The following is a 22,389-nucleotide window of genomic DNA, read 5'->3' on the forward strand; positions in this document are numbered from 1 at the left end:
GGTGTGCGATGTGGCTGGTGATGTGCACGCACCTGGCTCACATGAACAGCACCTAATCCGCAGTGGGTAGACTTTTGAAAGCCTCTTACTATAATCTCGCTGAACAATGCTTACGCATTGGTTCAGCGAGACCTAAAAAGGAAAGGAGTGTCAAATGATGGGATAAGAGCAGTTTTGGGAAAAAGATAAGCGTTAAGGGTCCAGCACAGTCCATAAGGTGAGGCAAGAGACAGACTAAGAGAAGGATGAGGAGCTGGGGACGAACAAGAGGACAAAAAGGGGAGAACAGAAGTATGGGAGGCATAGATGGTGTGGAGTCTCATCAATAGGAGGTGGAGTGAGAATTAAAAAAGCAAGAATAAAATACGCACCTTAGGGCATCACCAGGCCACAGCGCACCCCATGAGCTGCTGCACAATGCTAGCTCTGCCACCTGCTGGGGAAGATCCCTGCAAGCTCTCTCTCGATGGAAAAAGGTCTTAACATAGTCAATAAGGAAAGGCAGCAGTTCGCAAATTTCCTGCTTCAGAGAGGACGTCTCTTCGGCCAGCCACGCACTCAGTATACGAACAGAGGCAAAAATAAATGGATCCTCCATCTTCTCCTGACCAATCTACAGGAACAAGGGTGGCATTGCACAAATGAGAAAAGGAAAGCCAGGGACATATATGGACTGTGCATTACAGAAGGGCCAATAATAGAAACATTTATCTTTTCTGCACCCTCCCAACAATAAATATTCTGAAAAGTAGTCACTTACTGGACCTTCACAGTTAACGGACCATGCAGTAGAACTTGACGGTCTCATTCATGCTACAGAAAATGTATAATAGCCAAAACAACACAAAAGGTCTATAAACAAAGCTTCCAGATGGCGCCCGGTGGCTGATATAACAACCGTAGCAACATGCAATGATGACTGGCTTAATGCCAATAACTGTACGAATTGTCCCCTAGGCAACAAGATCTTCAATGTGCAATGACATGCCTATGCCCTTCACACAAGGACGTCCAGAGGATAAGATATTTTGTGCACTTTCATACAGGAGAACCACAGCTTAGTGGTTTAAGATGTAGAGACAAAATATATGGGCCTGAAGAGGAAGCAGAACCAATTCTTGATAATGGTTTGCTCAGAAGGGCACACAGTAGTACCACACAGGAAAGAAGCATTACAAGGGGCATCATATCTGGAAGCAGCAGAGAGAAGAGGTTGGACAAGGGAATGCACAAGTTATTAAACCCGTAAGTGCTACATATGGATGCAATACTCCAGCAAAATATAATTTGGAAGCATCATTCTGGGCACGAGCACAGGGTGATAAAATGAGCGTTCAATAATTTCGGACCTCAACCCAGTTCCCTGCCAAAAATAGTAACAAAAACACAGAAGAAAGACAAGATACTCTTTGCAGTGCCGGTGGTCGAGTTGGGAAATGATCAGGCGTATCCTCTCTGTACTCTGCCATGGCACTTCCCGTTACACCCCTAAAGAATATTATGTGTGCAAGGGAGTGAAGGTGTAGCTAGCAATTATAGTAACTCCAATCATGTGAGTGTGCATGCCTTACTTATGGCTGAAGGCTGAGACTTTACATAATCCCAACTTTAAAAATGGATTATTCCTTAACATGTACATTTCATTTGGCAATATAGGGAACAGAGTAGAATGACCACACATATATGCACAACTGACCTACTGTGACTCATAGCAATCGGCCAGTCGCTTAGCTATTTAAAGTAGTGTTGTAACAGCCTCACATGTCTACACACTGATCCATTAGCAGTGAGGTGCAAATCTGTTCCGCCTCCAAACGCCATTCTTTACCTGTTTCAAGTAGTGTATAACAGCCCCACATGCTTCTTCCATGACAGTCACCAGCTGCAGCTTCTGCCTTTCAGTCAACAGGGATGCATCTTCTTTTGTGCATTCTTGCATGCCCATTTCGATGATGGCATAACAGGCTGTGACCAGCTCCTTGTTGGTATCTACAATTCTTGGCTCTGGATCCTCAAGAGATATGCGCACCTCCACACAGGCCAGATTCACCAGCAGAGGCAGGAACGTGGAGCTGTTAGCACCTTTCCCTGCAACAAGCCATTGGGAGTTGTAGCTGTTAGTGAGGCATGCAGCTAGCTTTATCGCAGGGTTTCGCTGGCAGGCATTCAGCTTACTACGTAGTATACTCGCTAGTCCGCAACACAAGTTCTTCAGGCACTGCATACCCTGGGCAGAGCCGATCAGGACTGGCTCAGGTGGCAGGAAGTGAGGTAAAACCTCACAAAGTTTGAATTTACTCAGGTCTTCTGCCTTGTGGAAATCTCTGCTGAGTGAGCCTAACAGCTCTATTAAGTCTGGAGTACTTTTTTCCCAACATTTTGCTCCCATTGAGGTCAATAGTCCAGTGAGTAAATGTAAGGCATGGTCGCGGCCATAACTGTTCTTTAAGTAGGCCTGGCAGAGACATGAAATTGTGCCATTTGACACCAACTCTCTAGATCCACCAGGTACTGCTGCAATACCAACCAGGCACTGGTAAGTATCATCTATCATGGACCGGAAGGAAGGATCATTGGTATCACGTTGGGCTACAAGAACCTCATTAAACACACTGATTTTGTTGAGAACTGCAGGTTGTGCCGCTAGCTCTGGGTCAGTACAGAACGAGGCCAGCAAGGCAATCCCCAGAGCCCGGAACATGTGATCAGGACAGCCTTCAGGAGTATGTTTGGAAGCAAGAAGCCGGTTTGGGAATGTGAAACCAACAGCTTCAAAGATCTTCTTCCGAGTTTGAGCTTCCAGCTCTCCGGCACGTACTGCCTTGGTCACCTGAGGAGTGAGGGGGAAAGAAAGGAGGACAGGTTAGTCAAAGAATGTGGGACCAGATTATTGGGCAAACATTTGCGGAAAAGCTACAGTACCAAAAAGTAATCGTCACAATACCATCTCACATAAATATTTTGTCCTAAAATTTAAATATTGTTTACAAACATCTCTCCCCATTGGAGTTTGTCATAGAAAACCTACTACACCCAATGGTGAGACATTTTAGTAAATTATTTTTAGGATATTATTCATGTCATGTTATTTGGTATACGATATTCTGCCTTTCAACCATGGGAAACCCACATTCGTGTAATGTGCCGCAACAACTCCCACATGCAAAAAGCAACAAGCATTTGCAATGCAATAGGTCTCGCATTAGGAAAGTTTGAGCTATTGGTCTTGTTAATGACAATTTTTTTAATTATGTGTTGGTTTTGAAAATAGCTAAATTAATAGCTTTGTCATTTACAATGCCAATAGTTATAACTTTCGCAAATGTGACACCTATAGCATTTGTAATGCAACATGTTTTGTATTTACGTGACTTAGATGTATTGATATAACAAATAACAATGTCTTTTATTATTATATTAATACTTAAATTAAAGTGATTGTAATTTATAATGGCAATAGCTTAAACTTTTGTAAATAACTTTTGTGAAGATTATGTTCAGTGTATTTTATTGTGACAAAAATCCAAGAACAGAATTTAAATTTTAACATCTTTTTGTGACATTTGTAATAAAGCTTGAAACATTGAGAGAACATATTTGAACCAGTGATGCTGTGGTGGTGCTTAGTGATGCTGTGGTTGCGCTGAGTGATGCTGTGGTTACGCTGAGTGATGCTGTAGTTGCGCTGAGTGATGCTGTGGTTACGCTGAGTGATGCTGTGGTTGCGCTGAGTGATGCTGTGGTTGCGCTGAGTGATGCTGTGGTTGCGCTGAGTGATGCTGTGGTTGCGCTGAGTGATGCTGTGGTTGCGCTGAGTGATGCTGTGGTTGCGCTGAGTGATGCTGTGGTTGCGCTGAGTGATGCTGTGGTTGCGCTGAGTGATGCTGTGGTTGCGCTGAGTGATGCTGTGATTGCGCTGAGTGATGCTGTGGTTACGCTGAGTGATGCTGTGGTTGCACTGAGTGATGCTGTGGTTGCACTGAGTGATGCTGTAGTGGTGCTGAGTGATGTTGTTGTGCTAAGTGGTGCTGTGGTGGTGGTGCTGTGGTGGGGCTGAGTGATAATGTGGTGGTGCTGAGTGGTGCTGTCGTGGTGCTGAGTGATAATGTGGTGGTGCTGAGTGATAATGTGGTGGTGCTGAGTGATAATGTGGTGGTGCGGAGTGATGCTGTGGTGCCAGGGTGCTGACTTGCCTGAAAGAAATGCAAATGTGCGCAACTAGTTAATCTGCAAACGTAAAGTATGCTTGGGAGACATTACTGGCTTTAATTGATGGAATCACTCAAAGCTTTGTGGTGACAAAGATTTATTATTTTTGAGTGGTAGTGCAAAGAGTTAATACTGAGCTGTGAAGTGCGGGTTTTTAATTGAAATTATATAGAGCTTACTTCTCCTGATGAGATATTGAAAGGACAGACATGTTAAAAACAAAATGTGTTACTTACAGTCAGGGTGTTACTAAAATCTATATTTGGAAGGCACGGTTTCATCTTAACCCTTTCTACACATTTTGTAGCAGCCTCTCTTGTACTGTGTGTAATGCACCTTCAAAATAATGGCTTACACATTCACAGTGCTATATGTCGCAGACTGGGACCTCGTAACACTAAACATACACAAGTCACTATTCTACAGGGCACCAACCGGATTAAATTATACGGCTCTCTGGTTACACAGACCTCTGCAGTGCATTAGCAACTAGAGGTTTCATAATGTACAATAGTGAATAACAACTTCTCTATTTTTCATTTAAACTCAGCATTATTACCGGACGGTAAGAGACCCCCAAAAAATAAGTACAGAATACTTTGTTTTTTTTAGCCACACCTTTGATCCTGCCGCATGCTCACTGGCCCCGCCCCATTGCATGCAGCATCACAGATCCCATACTTTTTTTTAATACACATTGACAGCTTGACAGCTAGGGGTGGATAGATAGACAACCAGAATATATCATGCTGGCTGGAACCCTTTGAACCCACGGGGTTGGGGGGGGGGGGTTCATTACCTCACAGCCCGTGCCCCTGTATACATATTTCAGTTTCACTGTATTCTCTGAGCCCAGTCTTGTCGAGCCTGCATGCTTACAGTGTCTCAAAGCGCTTTGAAACGGCAGACAGGCAGCATACGAGCGCTACATCACATTTTTTAAAGACACAAAACTGTTCGGACACTCTTTGTCACTCCTGTTCCTTAATGCTGCCCTTGTGTGTAATCCAGACCCCTGACCACCAACCACACACATAGCGCCCACAAATAATTAGATGCGCTCAGACCACCAGTCCGGTAATAGCGCCAGAGGTACTTGAGGCTGGGGGTGAGTTTCCATGAACATTCATGTATTTCCCTGTGCGCCTCACTGCGCTTTGTTTAGCATTAAGTGTGAAATTCTCTTTTCACAGAGCACTGTATAAATGGGATAATTTCTAGGTGCTACATGTAAATATAAAGCTGTGAAGGATATTCCGAAGAGAACACAGGGAATGAAACTGATGCAAAGCAGTGGCAGACCAGACCACACGCTTTTTGGGTTGGGCAGGTCCAGCACCCTTTAGATTAATTTCACGCTTTGCATCATGGTATTCGTAGTTACTCAGTTGCCAGTCATTCATTCGCAGCGCTGTAAGTTTTCGCAAACATATGCGGATTTTTTTTAAAGCTTTTTCAAAAAATGCATCTACTCACTGTGTAAACAATGACGCAGTTCAAAGGGCAAGGACAGAATTGCCCCTCTGGGGGCGCGCGCAGGCAAGCAAGGCTCCCAGGACCACCTTCATATGCTTGAAAACTTGAGAGCTGCTCGCCTGTCCGCCTGCAAATGGCCTTGTTCAACATTGAAAAGTGATCGGCCTCGTTGAGAGATTCATCATTTCACATGAGGCATTATGGGACTTGTAGTCTCTACATTTCCCATTCATTCATTTTTTTCACCATTGTAATTCACGACATGTACGTACTTTGCTTTCTTTGATGCTAATCAGTTACACACCCACGTTTCTATGCAGTCAAATAATTTTGAAAGGCAAATGGAAGAGTCCTTTAAATGCCCACGCTGATAAGTATTCCCTGCGGTCTCTTGTCGCGAATGTAATTTGAAAGATGTTTTTGCAGCCAATTTACCAATCAGCCTCAAAATGAAGGAAACACCTTTAAATGGCTTTTATGTCATCTTTCCTTGTATTAGTTCCACTTTTCTTTTTACTTTTGCACTTTCTGTTGCTCCCGGTAAAAATGATCGTTTAAGTAACAAAGTGCATCTAGCGCTTCACACCACATAGGTGCTACGCTGAACACAGAAGCAGCCATTATTTGCACCTGTTCTTTGGGCGGTGCAAACATCTGAATAAGAAGCGGCCAGTTTAAACTTCATGCATCGCACCATGAGACCTCAGCTGAAAACCACTGCAAACAACCATTGGAAAACCCAATATATCTGGACTTGGCCTGCTGTCTCAATTGTTATTTTTATTGCAAGCAGGCGTTCCAAAAAGAACAAGGATTGTAACCTGGCCTAGCAACCGGAAGTTCGGCAGCGTGAAGCCGGTCGTGGGGCGGGACTTCCGCCTTCTGCGTGAAGCCCGCATCCACGGAGTGCCAGAGAGCAGCATTGGTGACGCGAGGCTCCCATGCCTGAGGGAGAGCCCCGCGGTGGCTGCAGAAGTCAGGAGTGGCGGCGATGCGGTGAGTGGGGCTTAGTTGTAAGGGGGGGCGGGGGTGTGTGTCTGTGTGTGTGTGCAGGGGTGGTTAGGGGGCGGCGGCGTGTGTATGCATGCGTGTCTGTGTGTGTGCGTGTCTGTATGTATGTGTGTGTGTGTGTGTGTGCGTGCGCGTGCAGGGGGGCCACAGTGTGTGTATGTGTGCGCGCGCCTCTGTGTGGGTGTGTGTGTGTGTGTGTGTGTGCGCAGTTAGTGCATGCGAGCCAAGCGAAAGCAGGGGCTGTGTGTGCGTCTGCGCAAGCGCGTCTCAGAAGCGCGCTCACACGGACAAAACTGACACTGGAAAAGCGCGCGTCCGACTCGTGTCTACATTCCCAGAAACCGACAACAATAGTTGTCGAGCAGACAGCAAGCAAGCCTTCGCATTGCTTGCAAGCCTTCGCATTGCTTGCACGTCTAGGCTCGCCCTAAAAATATGTATATCTAGGAACATTACGATGCCATTGGTAGAAGCATGGCCGGAATTAAGCATAAAAGAAACACTAAAGAATTAACAAAAAGGTATCCCTGCGTCATCCTGGAGCCCAAGAAACCCTGCAGAACAATAATTTGTGAACATATGACACCACTTTAAATCTTTCCCCTATTAACAGGGTCAAGAACCTAGCAAATTACAGCTGGTTAACTAGAAGTCACAATGAAGTTTACGTGCATCTGCATGCTGAGTTTGTTTGGTCTGTAGAACCATGAGATATAGACGCATGAAAGAAGTCTTCAACACAGGACTTGTTGCCCATGAAGCAACAATTTCAATTTAAGGTACTAACTGCAGATCATAAAACAACCTATAAAATTATCCCCTGGGTATTTCAGAGACAAACACATCTGATCCAAACAGATTCCTAGAAGTTCACAAAAATAATGAAGCACATATTGAAGTCCAATATCATAAAGTGTACACAGTAAAACATGTTCAGCAAAGTAGAAGTTGTATTTTCATGTGATTTATTCTTTAAACACTTTTTCCTTCACATTCCTTCTGTAAAACATAATATCCAATATGGAAGCGTAGTAGACACGTGTTTCGTCTCAGCGACATTTTCAAGGCTACACGGTTATATGTACGTTATTGAACATATGTGACAATGGCATCGGGACAAGTTTAGTAACTGTTGTGACACCTTTGCCACCAAAAATGTTTTGTGGAGAATATCCATGTGACCCTTGAAAGCAGAGACGCCAAAAGAGTAACATATCCATCATAAATGGCTAGAGCAACAGTAGTTGTCCAAGCTAGTGTTCATGCATATTGACAAAAGCATGTGCTATATTTTGGGCAGCAAAACAGACAAGTGAAAAGAAAGGGGATATACTTAAGAGGTGATATTAAAGCCCTGAGGGACCAGGATAGATAAAGTATAATTTCAAATATTCTTTAGATTGGGTTAATTTTTCGGTTTCTTACCACATAGAATCCTGTCCTCCGATTTACTTTCTCTATAAGAGTCCCTCAAGGCTTCAATATCACCTATTAAGTATATCATCTTTCTTTTCACTTTGTCGGTTTTGCTGCATAAAATATAGCATGTACTTTAGTCACTATGCGTGCACTCTAGCTTGCACAACTACTGTTGCTCTAGCATTTATCTTGGATATGTACACTTTTGGCATGTCTGCTTATAAGAGTCACATGGATATTCTCCACAAAACTTTTTAACGCCAATAGGGTCACTACAGTTACTAAACTTGTCCTGATGTCATCGTCATATAGATGTTAAATAATGCACTTATCCCATTGCAGGCTTGAAAAAGTCTCTGTGACGAAACAGGTGTTTGATGCCTGTCTGTATTGGATATTATGTTTGACAGAAAGAATGTGACAGAAAAAAATGTGGAAACAATAAATCACAAGTAAATACAACTTCTACTTTGCTGAACATTTTTTACTGTGTACACTTTATGATAATGGACTTCTGTGTATGCTTCGGTACTTTTATGAATATATGTATGCCAAACTGGACTTTTTCTGTTGTTTGCCATTGCACCCAAGTGGCAGGGCGCTTATACCAGGAGAGCACCAACTCTAATTTTGTTCTTGGAGCCATTTGCTGAGTTGTATATTACATTTCTCTAAACTTCATAGGTTTTAGGATGTGCAAATAATTTGGCAAAGACACAGTCATTTTCTGTATAGATTCCTAGAAGTTAGTGGAATCATTCCTTATGACAGTAGGCCTAGCGCTCCTTCAGAGACCCCTTGCAAAGGAACGCTCTTGCGTTTCTCAGAGAGAATGGTAGTGAAGAAGAGAATAAAGGCATGGCTGTTCAAGAAACATACATAATTTAGAATCAATAACTGATCATCACTTTAAGCTGCACAATAAGTACAGTAGAAATCATTTTAATGTTATGATCTAGTACAGTGTTGAAACACCTGTAGAGTAATACACCACATCTGGTCAGAGCCCAGAAATTATCGTTGTCACAATTACAGTACTCACTGGCAGAGAATGATAACAAAAGTATGTACGTAACATTTCTTGTACCTTAAATGGCACCAAGCACATTTCAAAATTAGCAGCGAGTTACCAGAGTAAGCCAAATAGTATTATTCCTCGTGCACTGTACTGTAGGACTTCTGCCAGAACTTATCTGTGTGCCTGTGGTGTATACCCAGATCTCTGTAGCAGGCACCCAACCCAGTGAGCTATCATACCGGCTGCTTTCCTTTTTACCACTGTGTTAGCTCCAACCCACGGGCAGGTAATACCTCTTTTTCCTAGCTCTCACCTTTCTTTGAGAAGACCAGGAGGAATGCCAGTGTTTTACCCACAACAGTAAGAGACAATGGCAGTGCATTAGTAACAACATTGGGGGAACAACGAAGCACAGAGAGCTGGAGTGGGGTGGGGTTGGAGAACAAAGTACGAACAGCAAGAGGAGGGTGGGGGTGGTGAAAAATGCACGGACAGCCAGAGGGGTGGGAGGGAAACAAACCACAACAGAGGGAGGAGAGCGGAGTAAGGGAGAGCCACTGCTGATACAGGCACTCTTATAGAGTGCACGTAAAACAAGCATTTACAATGCAATGGTCTCGGCATTGTTAAAGTTAGAGCCATTGGCATGTTCATGACATTGTTTTTATTTATGTTTTTGTTTTGAAAACATAAATAAATGACATTGTCATTTACAATGCCAATAGCTTAATCGCTCGCAAATGCGAGACCTATTGCATTTGCACCCACACAAAGCCACCCACACACACATACAGAGCCGCCCACACAGAGTCATTCACATAGAGCCACCCACACACACAGAGCCGCCCACACACACAGAGCCACCTACACAGACAGAGCCACCTACACAGACAAAGCCACCCACGAGCACACACACCGACAGAGCCACCCATGCGCACACAGACAGAGCAACGCACACAGACATACAGAGCCACACACACGCCTGCCCAAGTTATGTGATCAGTTGTTACTATTACTGTATGTACACAACTAATGTCTAATAATCGTCATGAAGCACATATTTAATTACCGGCAGTAACACAGTGCAATACTTCAGCTTCTTTGACAATGTCCTTGTAAAGAAATACATATTACCCGCTATGTGTGATGAGAGGCCCAGATGCTTCCGTATTCTACTGTAGACATCATTCCTGTCGTTGCCTTCCAGGCCTGCGGTGGTGACAGAGATTCCATTCCATTTATGAAGCTAGCCAATGGAAGAGAAGGTGGGTTCAAGCCCCAGTACTGGGGACAGTGTCCTCACTTCAGTATTGGTCTCACTCGAAGTCACTTACAGAGAAAAACCAAAAGTGTGGAGTGGAACCGCTTTGAATAACCATAGTCACTGGTGAAAATTCATGGCAGCTCTCCCTTCCATTTTTTTTTTTTTGCTCACCGAGTTATCATGGAGAGTGCCAAAAGATAAAAAGTCTTGCCCCTCAATAGGCCTCAAGCTGCTATTCACTGATGCGGCCTAACAAGGCACTAGATATCCGTGGTTGCTTTTATTTTCATTCAGAGGGGGCGTGGTCTCGCAGTTCGTGACTGAGTATGCACCTTTTAGAAGAACATTATGGCAAAGTGTCCAGTGAAATGGAAGGATTGCAGAAATGCCTTGGGCGAGGAGAAGCTCCAAGGGTGTGAGAGCTCTGTGAGGAAAGGAAGAGTAACAAAGCATATTGGTAAACCTAAGGTGGCCAACACTTTGTATCGGGAAGAGGCGGCACCAGTACTGTAAAAGAGTTTGAATTTTGACTCCAGATGTGGATGTGTAAGGGGAAGAGGGGTGCTATTCTTAAGGATATGAGAGGGATGTCTAGGTGTGAAGATCAGTCACAGGCTACTGGTGGTGGACTGCAGAGGCAAAAGGCACTTCAGGGGCTCGTTGTGTGAGCCTGGGCACATTGCTTATTTTCCATGTGCTTAATTAAAGGCACCTTTCAAAATTAAGAGTGCTTAAAGAAGGTAAATGCCCAAATAAGGTACTTTGTACAAGAGTGAATATTTGAAACACGGGTTTATTACGTGACGTGTTGCTACCTCAGCTGCATGGCACATGTGACCTTACACAACAAGTCTCCCCATTACCAAAGCAAATGGCCTCTACGTACAAAGATTAGAAATGTGAGAGGCCGAGACAGCTATTTGTGAAATCAAGAATAGGTGCTCTGCGCACTCTACACAGATCACTGCACCAGGCGCGTAAACCCACTGGGCTGCCACCTGGCCCTCCAGAGCAGATTCGGGATAGATTGAATCAGAACGGAAAGTACATATAAAAAACTGAACAGCAAGAACCAATGCTGCTATAAAATAGAACCGAACGTTTGCCTAGTGGGTAGTAACAATAACGCAATCGGGGGCCAGTGCTCTGCTACCACAAGAAGGCCATTCTTTTGTCAATACCCCTTCTAAATTCAGGGCGGCAAAAAAGAGAATTTGGAGGAGGCAGATTCAAACCCCTTTACACTGTCACTCAGGTAAAATCAGTGCACAGATGTTCTGCAAAATTATGTTCATTGATTAGTGAGAATCGCATAATACGTGCGTGCATGCAATTTCACTTTGAACACTGAATGTGTGCACGTGTATGCGCATGCATTCTATGTGCGTACGTTTTATACATATTTCTTCACAGCAGTGTTATTTTTTTCAAGCCAGTTCTCATAATTAACAATTTAACAGACTAGCACGTCGTTCTACGATGTAAACAGTGGGAAATATCTATTCTAACAGAGACAGCGGCTGAAGCCGGACCCCACTACACAAACGGCCACCAGGCGTGCATAGGAGAGCCAGCCACAGAGCATGCATTCCAAAGGTATGCCCACAGCTGCACCCCTCCCCCACACAGCGTGTTCCATTCTCTCAAAGCCCTCCTCGGAGATCACAGGTGACATGGGCTCGTCAGAGCAATGAGAGGAGGGGACAAGTCAGTCCTCAGTTCTTTGGCTCCATGGTGGAGTTGCGTTGCATTATTATTTCAACTCTCATGACACGCAAATTGGGGATAGGTGGGGGGCTTTTCTGTGTAGTGTTAACACACAACGCAATTCTCCGTTTATAGACCAGGTGGGCCATCTACCCCCTCGGGGTTACTAAGCATTCGTAGTCCAGGCTTCCAGAAGTGTAGGCGGTGTGAGGGGGGCGGGGAGGGAAAGGAGGGCAGGCAGCAGCGCGGACTTAAAGCACCGCAGCCATGGAAAAGGGGTGGGCGAGCAGCGAGTAACTGCTATGCACCAACACCCCCTCTTGCCCTGTGAGTGGGCACCCAAGGCTGCAGGTAGGCAGGAGTGGGGGCAGGGAAGCTTGCCCTCTTCGCCCTGTGGTACTCTTCCCCAATTTCCTCCTCACTAACTTTTTCCTGCAGGGGTTTCCCGTAGTACCACCTATTGTGATATACACATATGAGTCAGAAGGTGGAGGGGTGGGGGACGGGGTAAGCAGACCTCTCTATCGAAAGGTGACTCTAACAAATATCCCTCTGGGAGAAATGGGTGACACTCCCCCCTCCCTCCTCCACTGGAAGGAACGAGTGACAGGAATGCACGGAAAGGAAAAAGATGGGAGAGCTGATGGACAAGCATGCGTGACAAGAATGGAATGGGCAAGCCCCCCAGGGAGGGATATCTGGTAGCATCCTTACTTTCCAGGTGCCAAGAAGAACTGGTACTTCTCGGTAAAGATGTCGGTGGCTCGCGATGCTGAGTCCCCCGGGTTGGTGATGCCGCCTGGAGAGAGGCTGGTGTGTACCTGGCACGGAGCTAGGCAGAAACAGCACAGGCGCTAGCCAGGGAGGGCTGCTCCTCTGCCCCGCGCTTGCCCCCTGGAGCACGGCACCTTCTTGCTGCAGCTCCCCCTGCCTTCTCCTCTCACTCCTGCTTTCAATTCACGGCACGCAGTTTTTGCCCATTGTTTTTATCCCTGGTGTAATCTGAATGCTCAACGCAAAACGGATCGCGTACCATATGTTTTTTTTAAAAATCACGTATAGGTTTCCCTGCACCATTTGCGAAATAACGCGACACGTTTGTTTTTATGTTTTTTCAGCTTGCCCTTCTCGGAAATACTAATAATTTTGTTGCGGCTCAGTACTGCAGAAAGTAAAAATTCAGTGCCCCCCCCGACCAGAGAAATATAACACGGGCTATGGAGCAGGAGTTCGCATTGGGAAGACGCCCTCGTTAATCTTGCCATAATCGGCCCGCAAACCTGCCCGCAAGTCGGCCTGTAATCGACCCGCGCAACCTCAAGGTCCAGGCAGGGGAGCGGTGAGGCCGGTGAGTGAGTGAGCGTGCGGGCCGAGCAGGCCCTCAGCAGCATTATTATGGTTATTATCGTGGGGACTCCACGCGCACCGAGCCCTGGCTGCTCAGACTCCCCCGGATTCACTTACGCCACTCAAGAAGCCTCAGGGCCCACTGGTTCAACGACGTCACGATCCCCCCTTAGCCTGAAGCCCTGAACCCAGCAAAGTGCTTCAAAAGCCCTCGGCGGACTCCGGGAGCGAGCCACGGGGCCTGCGGGGGAGAGCGGGACCGGGACGCGGGGGTCTTCAGAGGGGACCGCAATAGAAATTGCTATGTCCATCCCGGCAACAGAGAAGTTACAGATGACGAAAAAACAGCCCTGAAAAAAAAAAATGTCCCACCTCCGAATGACGAAAAAAAGCAAGAAACGCCCATTAATCTGCTCAAGCCCTGAGTGACACACATCTCTTCCAATGGCTAGCCTTCATTTATGAAGTTAGCCAATGGAAGAGAAGGCTGGTTCAAGCCCCAGTACTCGGGAAAACATAAGATCTCGGCCTGCGAGACACTGCTGCGCAGTGCACGCTAGGCCGAGCCCTAAAAATGAGTACCTGCAGGAATCTTCAGCAAGTGGAAGAACCTTGGCCGTAGACAGAAAGCTGTACTTGGTCCATGCTTCAAAGCAGGGTCCCACACGAAGCCCCAGGAGGAAACCAATATTTACAAAAAGGGGGTGGTGAGGGACAGAGTCTCTGAATTAAGCAGAAAGCTCTCACCCAGTCAAAAGATCAGGGCTAGATCCAACACCGTTTTTTAGCTCACTGCATCATCCCAGTTTCAGAACCTGGCTGTATGCAAATTAGTCTGTTCCTGTCCCAGTGCATGATGGGAACAGGACAAACCAAACTACAGAAGCCAATTCTTACACTGGGAAGGAAACAAGCTCCCGGGGACCGGTTTCTGGCATTACAGCCGTCTTCGGCCCGGTTTGCTTGAATCCTGATGGTGCAATGAGCAAGGGTCTCACATCTGAGAATACCCTTCCACGCTTAGGGTGGACAAAAATATTTACAAAAAGGGGGTGGTGAGGGACAGAGTCTCTGAATTAAGCAGAAAGCTCTCACCCAGTCAAAAGATCAGGGCTAGATCCAACACCGTTTTTTAGCTCACTGCATCATCCCAGTTTCAGAACCTGGCTGTATGCAAATTAGTCTGTTCCTGTCCCAGTGCATGATGGGAACAGGACAAACCAAACTACAGAAGCCAATTCTTACACTGGGAAGGAAACAAGCTCCCGGGGACCGGTTTCTGGCATTACAGCCGTCTTCGGCCCGGTTTGCTTGAATCCTGATGGTGCAATGAGCAAGGGTCTCACATCTGAGAATACCCTTCCACGCTTAGGGTGGACAAAAATATTTACAAAAAGGGGGTGGTGAGGGACAGAGTCTCTGAATTAAGCAGAAAGCTCTCACCCAGTCAAAAGATCAGGGCTAGATCCAACACCGTTTTTTAGCTCACTGCATCATCCCAGTTTCAGAACCTGGCTGTATGCAAATTAGTCTGTTCCTGTCCCAGTGCATGATGGGAACAGGACAAACCAAACTACAGAAGCCAATTCTTACACTGGGAAGGAAACAAGCTCCCGGGGACCGGTTTCTGGCATTACAGCCGTCTTCGGCCCGGTTTGCTTGAATCCTGATGGTGCAATGAGCAAGGGTCTCACATCTGAGAATACCCTTCCACGCTTAGGGTGGACAAAAATATTTACAAAAAGGGGGTGGTGAGGGACAGAGTCTCTGAATTAAGCAGAAAGCTCTCACCCAGTCAAAAGATCAGGGCTAGATCCAACACCGTTTTTTAGCTCACTGCATCATCCCAGTTTCAGAACCTGGCTGTATGCAAATTAGTCTGTTCCTGTCCCAGTGCATGATGGGAACAGGACAAACCAAACTACAGAAGCCAATTCTTACACTGGGAAGGAAACAAGCTCCCGGGGACCGGTTTCTGGCATTACAGCCGTCTTCGGCCCGGTTTGCTTGAATCCTGATGGTGCAATGAGCAAGGGTCTCACATCTGAGAATACCCTTCCACGCTTAGGGTGGACAAAAATATTTACAAAAAGGGGGTGGTGAGGGACAGAGTCTCTGAATTAAGCAGAAAGCTCTCACCCAGTCAAAAGATCAGGGCTAGATCCAACACCGTTTTTTAGCTCACTGCATCATCCCAGTTTCAGAACCTGGCTGTATGCAAATTAGTCTGTTCCTGTCCCAGTGCATGATGGGAACAGGACAAACCAAACTACAGACGCCAATTCTTACACTGGGAAGGAAACAAGCTCCCGGGGACCGGTTTCTGGCATTACAGCCGGAAACCAAGGCTAGGCTCTGACCAATAAGAAACAAGGAAACGAGTGACGTCAGAGCCAAGCAATGGTAAGTAAGTCCATTTTAAGCTTTTTTTTTTGATTACAAGAGATTCGCAAGCACAGCACAAATGAAACTTAAAAAGAAAAATAAATAAATAAAAATCTGTAAATCGGGTTCAAGGCAATTGCTGTCCAACAAATAATTCTCTTCCAGTCCTTGCTTGAGTCGACATGTACAAGTAGCTGTAAGAAATATTTAGTTATTAAGTGATTTTCATTCAGCAGATAGCAGAGCCTGCCCTCCAATACAAGTGTTTTGTGAGCATATCTCAATGATTGATTAAGCAAATAAAAAACTACTCAATCTGAAATAAGAGGAAATGTATATTCTTGTAACTTTAAGGATCTTTGGTCCTAAGTGCATTCCAGCTGTCGGAACTATTTTGTTAACAGTAAAATAAACATTAATTTTTACCAGTAGAAGAGCTGCAAACTGCTCGTTGTCATCTTTGGCACTACGCAACACCTCAAGGCAACGCTCCAGGACAGGGTTGCTGGTGTGCTCATCTGTACCAGGGCCCGTTTCTGATGCCATTGCTGTAAGCCAAAATGCAAAATACAAATACAAATTAGTCAAAATTGGGCAAGAGAAAGGTTAGCAAACTCAGCAATTTTCTAATTTTCGCATTATTTTGCTTGGTTCTGCAATTAACCTGCTGTTTGATGGAAGGTTTAAAACTATTACTAGTGCTCCTCCTCCCATTGCAACAATATTATTCAAACTGTGTGTTAGGAATAGATCAAGCCTTATCACATAGTTGGAGAGCTTAGTATTTAAGGAAAAGAAGAAGGTGACGCTAAGGCGATAGTCTAGGAGTCTAGTGTGTCACTTGCAGATAGGAGTTCTTTGGTCTTTGACCACTACGTATGGGTTAGCACTCGTCCACTTGCATAAGAATGTGCTTAAAGCATTCGCTTATTGGCTGCCAGTTGTGTGCTTTGCTAAAGGAGCTTTATCGCTACACATGTCCTACCGGTCCTTTGCAGTTGTTTTTCCCCTTCCTTTTTCCTCGGTTCTGGTTCCCTTTGCTTAGCTATGCAGTTTTTTGTTGTGCGATACCTTTGCTTCCTTCATCTACAGATACCGAATCCCATACTTTCTACCTGAGCCTGTTTTTTTTGTTTCTTCCTTGTTGATCTATTTTGAAATAACAGTCGCACAGAAAGTGCCCAATGGTGTACAGATCATAACAGCATGGATATACCATCATGACAATAAAGAATAACATCAATAATACAACAATAAAACAAGGTACAGAAGCGATTCTGAAAAGGAGTAAAATTTCCAGTAGTTAGTGAAAATGTTCGCAGTGTGGTATGTTTGGGTACATTGATATTGACAGTAGTTGCAGTAAGTCAAGATTCAGTTTATATCATATGTGTCCAGACTTCGCGTGCTAATGCACTCCACATCCCAATGCTCCAGTACCTTACTCCTTCATCCGCACCGACATGCTCCCCTCAGGCCTCATTTAGGGGGGGGGGGGGGGGGGTTAAGCAAGTACTTCCTTAATGGTTGCCAAATATCCCGGGGCGGGAGTTGGGTGGTAATACTGTGGCATATAGTTCGCACATAGTGTCACAGTGGAATAGTGGATCATGTCCCGAAGCCAGGCTCTCACCGCCAGTGCATGTGCTTTTCCCCAGAGTATAGAGATTTGACGCTTTGCAAGGAGCATAGCTATTGAAGTCAATATCCGGACAGCTTTTGGTAATGATTTACTTGAGCCTGTTTGTTGGGAATGTCCCCTGTTCTTCCGCAACAAACCTAATAGTAATAGCGGCAGAAGTATTGGTTAAGTACTGTGTCACCTTTAATCAGGTATGCAGTTAACCCTGAAAGTAAATTTTTCATCTGCAATTTAAGATGCAGATTAATTCCAATAGATATTCTGCAAACACCAATCCAAATGAATGCGGTTTCATCCATCCAGTTTGCATTCATTCTCTGAACGTCCGAGAGGGAAGCCGATAAACAAGCCTGCATGCTCTTACATTGGAGCAGCAATAATCAAGAGAGAGGCTTCCATAATACCGCCTTCCAAAGGGACACCAACACAGCTGTGTTCTCCTTGCTCCTTGTGTTCGCAACCAGCGAAAGAAACAGCCGATCTACGTGGGACCTATAATAATGCAGGTCGCACACAGCTGCGCTGTGTGCGACCCACATTCATTTAAAGTCGTGTGTGTGATAGACATATGTAAATGCAAAAGACAGTGAAAGCAGCTCCCAACACGCGCAAACTGCTTGCGATCCTCACGTGATCGAACTGTCAAGCGTGTTGGAGACAGGGGCAGCGGCTGGCGTGACCAACCGTCCGTAAACTTCACGGACGGTCTGTTATTTTAGTGTCTAGTCCGTTATAGTTCTTTTTACGGACACCTTTTGTCCGTAATTCTGGGGTTTGCAGGAATCTGCCAGGACCTCTTAGAGTAGCCTAGCCTCAGGTGTTTCACACCACTCACTTTGGGGGCCAGCTCGTGTTTCTTTCAAGTGAAGAGGCTTCCACAGCTCCTCCTTGACCTCACAAGCTTGTCAATTAGCCCCACTGTAATCCTGTACGTGCCGATTCTCTCATACAGAATGACAATGGGCCATGCTGCAGTTACAGCATGTGGTTGTGTCTGTGCCTGCATCGGCCTAGGGCAGCACGGCAGGAACGCCCAAGCTTTAGCAGACACACAGACCATGCACTTTAAAAACAGAAGGGAATAGAATATAACTTGCCCGTATTTCAAATTAATAAAAAAATAGAATTTAAAAAGTACAATTTTAACCTACTTTGTAGTTCTAGAGAAATATACTATTTTTAGGCAAATGTGAACAGTGGCGGTGGCTTTGTGTCATCGCTCACACTGAAGGGCACAGTGATAAAGTGGGTTGAACTATAGCCTCTTGCTGTATGCTGCGGTGGGCTGAAGGTAAGTGTAAAAGTAACAGTTTACAATTTAACAGGCTCCTCACCACTAAACCTGTATTAATACTACTGCATAACTTCCTCTGATGGGTCTGTGAAACGTACCCCCCCTCCCACCCCCCCCCCCCCCCCAAAGTTTTGTCCTGAATTTTGTCGTGGTGTCCTACATTTTTGTCCTGAATTTTGGCCCTGTGTCCTGAATTTTTACACTCATCAGCCTGAATTTGCACCCATGCCAGTTGGTCACCCTAGCAGCAGCAGCTGCTTCCAGCACGTGCGATTCCCACGGGGTCAGGTGAGGCCGTGGTGAGCAGAGAGTCACACGCGCTGACGAGCAAAGCTTGGAAGACAGCATTGTAAAATAGCAGAGACTGGAGAGCAAAGAGCAGAGAAGATTTCAGCGTGTCGGTGAACTCACCGTTTCTGGCAACATCCCTAAGGCACTGGCGCTCTTCAATAAGGTGTGCTGACGCTCTTCATTCAATACAGTGGAGGTTTTACGAAAAAACCTTAGACACGGTGCATGAAACTTAGCTATGCTGTACATGCCCACCTTCATGGCACAGTGTACCAAGGACATGATTGTCAAGTCTTTAGTTACCGACCTCTTTTCAATCAGTGATTCTAATCAAGGTTTAGGTAAAAAATGGAAGTTACCACAATCACACCTCCACCACTTTTCTTAGCCCAACCTGGAGTCCGATCTATAGAGTGGGAGGAATGGGTAAACATCTTTGATAATTATTTGGAAACACTGTATGGACAAGATTTCGGGGCAAGTCGGAAAAAAGAAATCCTGTTAAGTACTGCAGGGAAGGAAGGACAGCATGTTTATAAATATTTCCCCCAGTGCTGAATAATGATGGACAACTCAGAGAGTGTGTACTGTGAAGACAGGAGATAACATTTGCACAGAGAGCCAATGTTGTGAGGAGAAGATATAAATGTTATACTCAGCTGCAAAGGGTAGGTGAATCAGTGGGTGGTTTCATGACAAGGCTATGTGCACTCACAGTCAAGTGCAAATTTCGAGTGATGATAGAAGAGATGATTAGGGACTGGATTATTGCACAATGCAGGAGCAAAGAAATGCAGGAGAGACTATGGGCTGTCAAGGACCCATCTCTAAAAAATACATTTAAAAAAGCTATAGAGATTGCTAAAATTGTGAAAATAATCTGAGGGTTGTATGAAGGAGATGGAGCGAAGAGATAACGGGCGGGGATTAAGAGTGAGTTGCCAGCAGCGGATGGGGTGGAGAGGAGGTGGCGACAACTTCCAAGTGGGGTGCAAAGACAGGAAAGAGCGCCCCCGTAAATATAAATGTTTACAGGATGTGCAATAGACGCGGGAGTAGCTACCGCATTCTGATTCAAAAGTCTGCTTCGCAATTGAGAACGAACGTAGGCGGTGTGGTCACAAAGAGCACTTTGCCAGGATGTGTAAGGAAAGAAATAAAGGCAAGGTGGCAGTGTTGATGAAAGGAATACCTACTGCAGAAAGTAATACCATATCTGATATAGTTTTGAATGTATTTGGGGCAATGGTTGATGAGTTTGATACTCCCCTGAGGCGGAAAGCCGGGGGATTAGGCTACGAGTTAGACCCTTTTAAAAATTGTGTATTGTGCTTTGTTTTAATTGCGGGCGTCAGAATCATACTCCAACTGGCACCACGCTTCAGGGGCTCTCTTACCTGATTTTTACTGCCTCCTTGACTACTTGTCATTCGCGCAGCCGACTAGGCGCTGACGCGGAAGTGGAGACGGGGAGCCGCCATCTTGGGGGGACTGTCAGGCTTGTGGACTAGTTGTCGGCAGACTACCACCCTCCTCCCGCCCTATAAATGGTCATTGGGTTCCGTCCGCGCAGCGGGAGGGCGGAGCAGGCGCGCCAAAGGCAAGCCCGTCTGCGCCGGTCTCGCGCCCAGCGCCATAACCCCTGTTCAACAACCCACAGTATCCCAGCTAAGACTGGTCTGGTTTTGCTGAACCAGAATACTGGAGGTAGGAAAGTGAGCTGCATCTGTTTGAGGCCAGATAAGGACATGCAGACAGACATTCAGGGCTGCCCGGCCTGTCAAACGTGTCTTCCAGCTATTCTTTGTAGACCAGTTCGGGCTGCTACTAGTATTTATAATTCCAAAGGGGAGGGGGTGACGAGTAACATAAATTGCCTTTTGATCAATGCCAGATCCCTGGTAAAGCACAGTGCAGAGTGCGCGGAGATGATCCAGGATAAAGAGATAAAGATCGCCTTTATCACGGAGACGTGGACTGATGCAGCGCCTGGGCCTGATTTAGTGAAAGCTACCCCACCAGACTATCTGAGTTTTGTTCTGGACAGACCTAGAAAAAGGGGAGGGGGTCTGGCTATCATCCACCATGTCTCCATCAAAGGGTCTTTTCAGCCGGTGGCCGCCGAGACATGCAAAGCCTTTGGGTTTAAACTTATGCTATCTAATCACCAATCCCTCAAGGGCTGCCTTCTCTATAGACCACCTGGGACTAAGTCCCAGTTTTTAGAAACTGTGGGCAGTATCTTAGAGGAAGCCTTGTGCGCTAAATCTTTCATAACATTGGGAGATTTTAATTTCCACCTAGAGAGTAGTCTAGACCCGGACACCATTGCTTTATTGGACGTGATGCACGGGGTGGGACTTACTCAGATGGTGAAGGGGGCAACGCTTCGGGCAGGACACACACTGGACGGTGTCTTTACAAACAACCCGACTTGCAGTTCGTCAAGTCTGTACCCGTGGCCTGGACTGACCATGCTGCGGTGCTGTTTAATATTTCGAGTCCCTCGCGGCCTAAGGCTAGGCAGGATAGGAAAACAGCCAGGACGTGCAGAACCTGGAATAAGGTGAATGGCAGTGCGCTGGAGGAGCTATTGGGATCCTCCATGATCACTTTGCCAGCAGACGCGAACAAAGCGGCTGCCATGTACACTGATTGGATCGATCGGGCATATAGCTCACTCGCTCCGCCAAAAATATGCCGCCCCCACTCGCACTATTCCATCAGCAACATGGTTCACTGATGAGCTCCGAGAATTTAAGCTGGTTTGCAAGAAACTGGAGCGGAACTGGCGTTTAAATTACCAGGAGATGGATAAACAAACTCAAAATCCAGTCAGAGGGTATATTAAGACATGATAAGGAAGGCCAAATGTACATACTTTACTAACCGTATTGAGGGGGCCAGAAATTCACCAAGGGAACTCTTTAATACGGTCTCTAGCTTGGCCATACCCAAGCCAGTGACGGTCCCACCAAGTAGGGAACTCGGCGAGAACCTAGCTAAGTTCTTTTTAAGTAAGGTGGAACTTATTTTCTCTGCACTTGAGCCCCAAGTCGAACAGAGTCTACTAAATGGGACACATAGGAACCCCGCTGCTAATTCCCAGGACGATTCAGAAAAGGGGGTGGTGATGAACAGAGTGTCTGAATTAAGCAGACCACTCTTACCCAGTCCAAAGATCAGGGCTTGATCCATCACCGTTATTTATTTCACTGCACCATCCCAGCTCAGAACCTGGCTATATGCAAATCAGTCTGTCCCTGGCCCAGTGCATCATGGGAACAGGGCAGACTAAACTACCAAGCCAATTCTTCACCAGATAG

The 22,389-nt window shown here is 45.8% G+C and overlaps 1 protein-coding gene across 2 annotated transcripts in view; it reads right to left on the minus strand.

The window, feature by feature from the left end:
- Positions 1-22,389, minus strand: part of NCDN (neurochondrin) — a 211,851-nt gene that overhangs the window by 172,619 nt on the left and 16,843 nt on the right. For both annotated transcript variants that reach the window (XM_086956510.1, XM_086956509.1), the window contains exons 2-4: positions 16,263-16,384; positions 1,829-2,830; positions 372-613 (exon numbers count right to left, since the gene is read on the minus strand). In XM_086956510.1, coding sequence (XP_086812636.1) covers positions 372-613; positions 1,829-2,830; positions 16,263-16,382 — 1,364 coding nt within the window. In that variant the 5' untranslated portion in view covers positions 16,383-16,384. The remainder of the gene's footprint in view (positions 1-371; positions 614-1,828; positions 2,831-16,262; positions 16,385-22,389) is intronic.

The sequence above is a fragment of the Lissotriton vulgaris genome, chromosome 2_1 (genome assembly GCF_964263255.1).
Source record: "Lissotriton vulgaris chromosome 2_1, aLisVul1.2, whole genome shotgun sequence".
Lineage (NCBI taxonomy): Eukaryota > Metazoa > Chordata > Amphibia > Caudata > Salamandridae > Lissotriton > Lissotriton vulgaris.